At 42.8% G+C, this 8392-nt stretch overlaps 1 protein-coding gene across 3 annotated transcripts; it reads right to left on the bottom strand.

The window, feature by feature from the left end:
- Nucleotides 1-267: 267 nt before the first annotated feature.
- On the bottom strand, nt 268-7806 carry srsf11 (serine and arginine rich splicing factor 11). 3 transcript variants are annotated; one of them, XM_029500178.1, is made up of 13 exons: nt 7395-7805; nt 6076-6209; nt 3418-3527; nt 2820-2909; nt 2679-2725; nt 2460-2593; nt 2220-2301; nt 2022-2135; nt 1885-1929; nt 1697-1786; nt 1380-1451; nt 1113-1296; nt 268-1035 (listed from the first exon to the last, which is right to left on the bottom strand). In XM_029500178.1, exons 1-13 carry the CDS (start codon nt 7514-7516, stop codon nt 829-831), a joined length of 1431 nt encoding a protein of 476 aa, XP_029356038.1. In that variant the 5' UTR covers nt 7517-7805; the 3' UTR covers nt 268-828. The 3 variants fall into 3 exon arrangements, with proteins under 3 accessions (XP_029356038.1, XP_029356039.1, XP_029356041.1); XM_029500179.1 differs by lacking the exon at nt 1885-1929 and having other exon boundaries at nt 7395-7806; XM_029500181.1 differs by lacking the exons at nt 6076-6209; nt 7395-7805 and adding an exon at nt 3783-4220.
- Between the last annotated feature and the right edge of the window lie 586 nt (nt 7807-8392).

Here is an 8392-nt window from a genome sequence, read left to right as displayed (position 1 = left end):
AGCTCAACTGTTCGGCCTCCTCACTGACGTTTTACTTCACGCTCCATCAACTCAGCTGCTTCAATTTGACATTTTGAAAAAACTGTTGTATAAGTCTGCGACACTATTTTCATATAAAATATACTAAAATAAAATTTCCACATATCTAATGGAAGTTGACTCTTTGTGTTTTTGGTTTACATGTCATCGTTATTTATGGAAGAATTCTGAAACTTGTATGAAAGAATCTTATTTTGTGCATGTTCTTTAAAAACAACAACAAACAAAAACAGTTTGACCCAATTTTATTAGTTTCCTTTGGAAAACCTATCGCAGACAAAGTTTCATCGCACATTTCAGTCTACAGTGTACACTTAGAAAGGGCTGGAAATAGGAACGTCGGCTCAAACACGACCAGGTGCGTTACAGTCCAAGCAAAAATGTTTCAGCAACCAAAACAAAAACCAAAAACCAAACACAAATACGAAGCTGGTGTGAGTGACTAACAGTCTGACGGAGGGAGGGGATCGAACCCGACCAGTGAAATATTTACACACACACACTGTTCAGAGGAAAGAGCTGCGTGTTCGACTGTCGGGAAAGTTTCAGAACGAAAGGCAAGAAAAAAAACAAAACAAAACAAAAGGATCTTAAAAAATACAGAAGTGACCATTTAAAAACACGTCCCAAATAACTCATACTTCAGTTCTTGTTTTTACAAAACAGACGGCTTTCCTTCTAACCCCCCCGGCTTCTACAGTTAAGACAAAGAACCTTTTTAGCTGAGTGATCAGGCACAGACACGTTGTGGCCAATATTAAAAATATAAAAGGACAGTGGGACGACTCACTAATCGCTCATCTCCATGTCTTCCTGATGGTGATCGTCTCCGTTCAGTTTGGACTTTTTGGGAATTTGGCCCTCGGACCGCTCCATCTCCTCCTGGCCTTTGGGGGACGAGGCCGAGTCGGAGTCGCTCTTCCTCTCGTCGTCGTCCTCCTCTCCCTCCTTCTCGCTGTCGTAGCCTTGCTCCTCCTCGTCGTAGTCTCGGGTCACCTGGCAACACAATTTGCGGGCGTTAAAAACGTAAGAGGAGGATCTGGGGGCTGTCGGACGGAGGCAGCCGGACGCACCTTCACGTCTCCCTTCTCGCTGTCGGACTTGCGGTCTCGGTCTCGCTCTTTGTCCTTGCTCTTCTTCTTCTTGCTGGTGGAGCGTTCCCGTTCTCTTTCGTCCCTGCTCCGGTCCCTGTCCTCCCTCCTGTCTCTGTCCCGGTCCTTCTCGCGGTCCTTATCCTTCTTCTTCTCCTTCTTGTGACTGCAAACGTTACAAAGAGATTTAGCTGCCGTGCTCCAAAGCTTTGGCGGCGAGTGTAAATTTAAAAAGGTGTGACGACTCACCGTCTGGGTGATGGAGACCTGGACGGCCGCCGCCTGGGCGAGCGAGACGCACTGCGGCTTCGCCGGTGTCTCCTGACACACAAAGTTAAAACACAAGTCAACTAACACGACGTGAACTTTAATAATTTTTGTTTCAGTTTCATTTGTCAGGTTTTTTTTCCCTTCGTTTTTAAAAACATCACCAACATCAGTTGATTGTCATACGGAAAACAAAAAAACAGCGACAGAATTGTTCCTGATTTTCTAGATAAAACACTGTGGAGCAGTAATGAACCATCAGCTCCGTCTCTAATCTGTCACACCAACTGCTCCCTCACCGGCTGATGCTTCGAGACCTCCTGGCACTGCTGTAGCTCTTCGGGGGCGTCTTGGACCGTTTCTTGGACTTTTCCTCCTTTCTCCTGTCCCTGTTCAGCACACAGTCAGACATCAGCACATTTAACTGCATCGGCATGAGAAAGTAAACATTTAATTTTATTTCTCTGATACAAACACACATATTTACATTTTGAATCCTCGCTGTTGGCTCGTTATCGGTTTTTGCAAAGCACTGTGTGTTTAGAGAGAATACACTCAGGAAGTTTTTAAATGAAGTCAACAGAAGGCTGCGTTGGTGCTGAAGGTGATATTACAGTAACTGACCTAGATCTACTGCGGCGGCTTCGATCCCGGGAGTGAGACCTCCTCCTTCGTGGACTCTTAGACCTCCTCCTGCTCCTGGAGTGGGACCTACGCCGCGACCTGCTCTTCGAGCGTCTGTCAAAATGAATGTAGGGCAGATTTTAAACTCAGCTATACTCAGCGTGTAACCCGTGTTTATCGCAGCGCAGGCGTCTTTACCTGTGTCTGGATCGAGATCTGGACCGTCTGCGGCGAGATCGTGAACGAGAGCGGGAATGTTTACGCTTATCATCCTTCTTATCTATAAAAACAATGAGATGAAGATGAATATCGAAGATCGGGAAGACCAATCGACTGATTGGATAAGCAAAAATGAAATGAAGTTCTGAACAGTTTTAAGGTCATGTCACTGAAAGGCTTTAAAAGGAAAGTAGGATAATCTACTATTCTCCTACTGACTTCCTGGTTCGATGGCGGCAGAAATCAGGGACTGGGCCTCTCGGACCCTCTTCATGGCCTCTTCGATCTCCTTATTGGACGCGTCCGTTTTGAGTCCTGGATTCAAGTTCAATCCGGCCGCTAATGGATTCAATCTGCAACAGTCATGGCAATTTAGATTTTTCCTCACAGGAACATTGAGGAACGTTAAATCACCGTTTGGGTGAGACTGTTTCTTACTTTGGGTCCATGGACTGCATGAGCTTCAGGAAGTCTGCAGAAAGAGCCTGTGAGGGAGAGAAAGAGAGAGACGAGGACGTTAAAACACTGAAATCTGTTTGGAATATGCTGCGACCCGACTGTGGCTCACTCAGAACTCACCTGGGGGTTCATGTTTGGTCCTGGTATTCCCATGGCAGCCATTTGCTCCATGTTGGGAGCTCCAAGACCTCCGAACGGTGTCCCTCCCATCTGAAATGGTGGACAAAGACAACTGAGTGTCAGTTCACACGTCCGCTCTTCTCCAGAAACAAAATTGGCCACATCCACAAAGAAAGGAGGTCAGAATCTGTTCCTGGTTTGCTTTCCCGCCTCGTGCCATAATCAGCTGACCGTCTCATTAAAGGTCATTCACCACACAGCATGTTTCTGACTGACTCAACTATCATCACAGTAAAGCCACGAGTGAACATGTTTTCAGTCTCAACATCTGATCTGATTTAGAATCAGCATGTTGTTGCTCTGCGACTGTAAATGTTGCTTTTTAACAAGATTTGTCCACATTTGATACTTTGAGTGATAAACATTTGTACGAACATTCACACTTAGATGTCTATATGAAGAAAGTGTTGGGATGAAAAAGCAGCACATATTCAGCTCAGATGACTGCAGAGCACTCAAAAACACGACACACAATATGATTTGGCTATAGTCAAATATGAAAACACTTGATTAAGCAAGATGTAATGAAAGAACTCACAGATGCCAGAGGATTGGGTGTTGGGAGAAGTCCTCCACCAGGCATCATTCCTGCCACGGCATTGGCTGGAGCCAGCAGGGACATAGCTTTAGATTCATCAGGAATCACTCCTGGAGAAAAACCACATTTCAGTCCGTGCTCCGCACAAACATCGATTAACACTCAGACAAGACTTGCAGACAAGCCACCTCAGTCTATCTACTCTGTAGTGAGAAATAGGAAAAAATCCACTTTTTGTCTTGTCTGTAAATCTTGATCCCTGACTTCTTTTTTTTTTTTCTCTCATAGTATGATTGTAGGATTAGCAGCTATGAATTTAAAAGTCACAATACACACTGTGGTCAACACTGCCAAGATTTTATCACCTGTACTTGTTTTTTAAGTCATGAACCAAACGTAAGCAAGCACAGCCAGTTGTCCCGTGGGATGTGCTCTCAACTTTCATTAGATGTTTTATGAACAAGCGACTCGCGCCGGCTGCTTCGCTATAAAGCACACAAAAACATTGAGATACAGAAAACAAAGTTCATGATTTTGGTGTAAACACAAAAGGTACATTTCAACATCACTTACCACAACCAATTAAAAAAAAAAAAAGCAGAAAAGGTTCAGTCATTTTACCTTTTCTGGGCTTTTGTTGGTGGTGACTTTGTACAATCCCACCACACATTAAATAAAAAAATAACTTGGCAACCAGATAAAGTACTGCTAACAAGCTTTAGTCACAAGAAAAACAACAAAACAATGTCCAAGATAATCTGCAATATACAGTTATGGGCTAAAGCCAGCAAAAGCCATGATAGAAATCATGAAAATGTGCCCAAAGCTGAAGAAAAACCAAACAGTAAACCAAAGGAGATGATCATCCATGGTTGTGCAATCTGAAAACAGGCTATTTTTAATCTGACATTTTTACATTTTAAAAGGGGGGGTGGAGAGGGAGAGAGAGAGAGAGAGAGAGAGAGAGAGAGAGTGAGAGACACACTCGCATACACACCCACACACACACACACACACACACGCACAACAGAAAGGACACTTGAGAAACGGGATAAGGCTGCAGAAGACAAAACTGTTGGTGGCATTTTCAGCAGGGCCAGGTATATAGGGCTGGCTGAACCAGGAAAAAGAACTGTAAAACACAACAACAAAAAGAAACACCACTGTTAAATGTGAGATTCACTCAACTCTTTCAGAGTCATGTGTGGAGAGGGTCAATAAATAAGCATTTTTACTGCAACATCAAGCAGTTTTTTTCTTCTATCGTGTGTTGGTGGAAAATTTGGAAACACAGAAGTACAGAGTAAATAAACAGCACAAGGTTTGAACCAAGGAAAGGCCAAAAGGCCTTTGATGTGTGATTGACATCCAAATTAGCTCCCACAACATCTGAAGAACATTTGTGTAGACAATGGCACACATTTTGAAAATCTGCTCCTGCATGCAGAGCTGATTAGTTATTCTATCTTGCATGCTTTGTGTGTGGCGTAGGGAGGTCCCGAACATTTTTCTTTTTGTTTCCGATCTGAGCAGGTTTGTTGGATAAAATCTGCAGATACCAAGTCCTGATCCAGTATTTATATTTTTCTTTGGAATGCCGTGGCACAGCTTGGCGTAGAGAGGCCGAGATTGGATTGAAAAAGGCAGCGCGATAAGGAAGCGTTTGCTGGACAAGGCCCAGTTAACCCAGTCAGGTTTTTCACTTGTCGGACTGATTAGACCTCCTCGGGGTGACTGTCCCAGCCTGTAACCTCGTACTTGATTGGCATCTCCCTCGAACCTGTTCGGGCAGGACGACTTACACTTGGAATCTGGAGCAAACGCCCACCATGCATACAGGTCTAATCAGCCAGCAACTGAAAGCACCTGAGAGTTGTTGCAGGGTCTTGGTATGCAAAATCAGTTGTGCAAAGCTTTAAAGGAGCATTTCCAACTGGAGGCATAACATCTGCAACATGTAGCTGAAATCGGTGCTGAAATGTGGCTGTTTTTAGCCTTTAATGGAGCATCAGTGACACTGGGAGGTGTTTTGAGAGGAAGGAAAAGGTAAAAATATAAACAAAGGATAAGAAATGGTTCAAGCTTCTGTGAATTTAAAAAGTGCCTTGATACAGATCTGCTCGGGGCATCCCTAGGTTGATGCTTGCCTACGTGTAATTAGAAGTGTATAAAAAATACCCTGATTGTGTGAACAGTTGGATTTCCCTGCACCCCCCCCCCCATTTTACTTAAGAGTTGTGTGGCTAATTTCTTTTTTTTTTTTTTAATGATGCCTTGAACAGAGGAGAAAAATTAAGAGTTAATATATTACTGCAGAACAAGAGACAGAAGGGGGCTTGCGAGCCTGGTGCCATTATTTTTTCTAATCTCCTGATGGCAGCAGAGGACCACTTTCAGCCAGCAAGGAAGGGACTCTCTGCAAATGACTTGCCCACTACGAAAACCACAACACAAATAACAGAGAGAGAAGTTTACAGCTAGGTTGTAAGACATAGACACAAATGTACATTTCCCGTTTACATACCTAGAAATGCCAAGCAGTGAAAAGCTTAGCTAATTTTGCTGGGTGTTTGCAATTCTAGTAAATACACCTACACATTGTGATGTACGTTCAGAGACTGCCACGTGAGTGACACAGGAATAAAACAAGAGACCCACCTTCCGCAAAGGGGACCACGATCAGGGCTCTGTCCACGAAGACGGTGTTCGTCAGGTGTTGAGAAACTCCCACCGATTCAGACTCAAGGAACTTTACAAAACAGACACGTGAAGTCACAGGCAAGGGAGAGTCACTGGAAAAAAATACAGATATGTTGTGCAAAGAATACAAACAAGGAGACACAAAATGACCTCTTCAAGCCTTGAGTTTGTGTCCTCAGGGACACATCTTTTCACACTAGATGAAATACTAATACTGTGGCATCTTTATCTCGTCTGAGAAGCAGTTTACATCCTACCTGTGCAGTAGACAGGTGTAACTCATTAGAAGGAAGTAGAAAACAGAGGACAATTATTTCCTTCAATGGTCAATGTTAAAATATGTCAATTCAACTGGGAACTGGACCACACAAGGAATTACAACTTTTGGTACATTTTACAAAAAAAAATGTCCAAAAAGTCCAATCCCAGCATTTCACTGGTATAACCACAGATGGAGCAAATGAGTCACAATTAACATTGTTCATTACGTCTGAATTTGTGGGATGTAAAAAAGACAAAAAAAACAAAATAAAATAAAGAATATTACAGTATTTTTAGGAATGGAAGACAAATGTTTGGTACAGAATACTCAACAAAGTGAATATTTTCTCAATTAACTGTCAAATTTTTGCAGTCCAACAACCAAAATGCATTCAGTTTACTTTTATTAAAAACTGAATCAACTGCTGTCGAGATTAATCTAAAAATAGTTTCATCTTATTAAGTTATTGGATCAGATTCTACTTTCTCAGTGTAAAATGAATATTTATGTTTGTTTGGTTTTTTTTTTTCGAGGGGGGGGCATCCTGGTAATTAGAGATAAGAGAGAACTTAAATCTGGACTGCACTCATATCACAAAACTACTGGTCTAATGTGGATTTAACAGTATTTTCGTTAACTGGAGCAAATTTATCCTGAAACGTATTTATTTTTTATCAAACATACATTTTCTTCATTTCCTCTTCACCCGCATTTATCCCCTTCAGATTGGGGAATCTTTAACAACACGTGAATCGGGAATCTCGATTTTCCTCCCTCCGTTTTCTGAGCATTTGCTTGTTGTTGACATTTAACTGAGGAAATAGCTCCGACGTTTAGATCTAAAGTATCCGAGGTTTTAGAGCCGGGGATGGGACTGCTGCTCTCCGAGGGCGCGGGCAAATGTTAGCATTAGCATTTAGCGGAGAGGCCTAGTCAACGGTCGAAGGCCTCGACCGGAGCCCGGCAGCAGCTACCGAAGATTTACACCCCCCACCGGATAGTGGACGATACTCACTCAGGTGGAAACAGCTTCAGCTCCTCTATGTTCCCCAGGAAGCCGAACAGAGTCCTCATTTGTTCGGACGTCGTGCTCGGGGACACGTTGGTCACCTGAATGACGTGTGTGCTGGAGTTCATCTTGGCGACTGGTTCAAGCTAGCTTCGAGCTAGCTAGCTAGCAAAGCAAGCAAGCAGCGTGCCTGGCGTTTATTTCAATAAAAAAAACCGAGATGAACGAAACGACTATACGGAAAACAACATTAGGCGGTTGGAAAAACGAGCATCTCTCCTGGAAAACAGAAGATGTTTGGTTTTAGTTTTTGTTTTAGCTGCGGAAAAACAAGTGAGACGCCGCAGCGAGCAACAATGCCGCGGCCGGAACTGTCGCGAGGCAGGAAGCTTTCAGGTACGTCCGCGAAACTCAGACTTCGGAACTTCAGCATATCCTGAGAAGTGTTTTCATTTCGACTTTTTGGGATACATTAAGTTTGGGGGCGGAAAAGAACACTTTTCAAACCGTATTAAAACACATACACCGCAGTGGACAACAGGACATCAAACATCAAACATTCAAATCTCTGCATGTTAAATGTGTGTCCGAAAGTATGGGAGGAATCAAGCAAAAACGAATGTCCACTTCAGAGCAATAATAATAATAATAATAATTCCCGGGTCTCAAGAGGAGAGTAAATATAGTAAATTCAATAAACTTGTTTTTTTCACAGGAATTCCAGATATAGTGAAAGAAGACTCCCTTCTGTTAAAGTCATGAGTCCTAATTAGGTTGGATTTCTGTTTAGGGTTAATAAGGAGCCAGCAATATCTGAAATATTAACCCCCCCCCACCCCCACCCAAAAAATAAATACATTAATAAAATAAACTAAAAATAAAAATATTCTGTGCAGGGCAAGCTCAGATGAGGTTCTGGCATTTCTGCAGAATCCCCATTGTTTATTTATTAATTCACACGTTAAAGCTGCAAAGTACAGCAACGGTAACCGCAAATATAAGTA

The sequence above is a fragment of the Echeneis naucrates genome, chromosome 4, assembly GCF_900963305.1.
Source record: "Echeneis naucrates chromosome 4, fEcheNa1.1, whole genome shotgun sequence".
In the NCBI taxonomy this organism is placed as follows: domain Eukaryota; kingdom Metazoa; phylum Chordata; class Actinopteri; order Carangiformes; family Echeneidae; genus Echeneis; species Echeneis naucrates.
Note: the sequence above shows the minus strand (reverse complement) of the source record. Positions and strands in the feature narration are given on the sequence as shown.

Excerpts from the sequence above, each read along its gene's own strand:
- srsf11 (XM_029500178.1), bottom strand. The coding sequence starts at position 7,516 with ATGAACTCCAGCACACACGTCATTCAGGTGACCAACGTGTCCCCGAGC. Across the intron at positions 2,910-3,417 it reads CACCCAATCCTCTGGCATCT|ATGGGAGGGACACCGTTCGG; the intron begins GTGAGTTCTTTC and ends CCACCATTTCAG. Across the intron at positions 2,136-2,219 it reads AGATCTCGATCCAGACACAG|ACGCTCGAAGAGCAGGTCGC; the intron begins GTAAAGACGCCT and ends TCATTTTGACAG.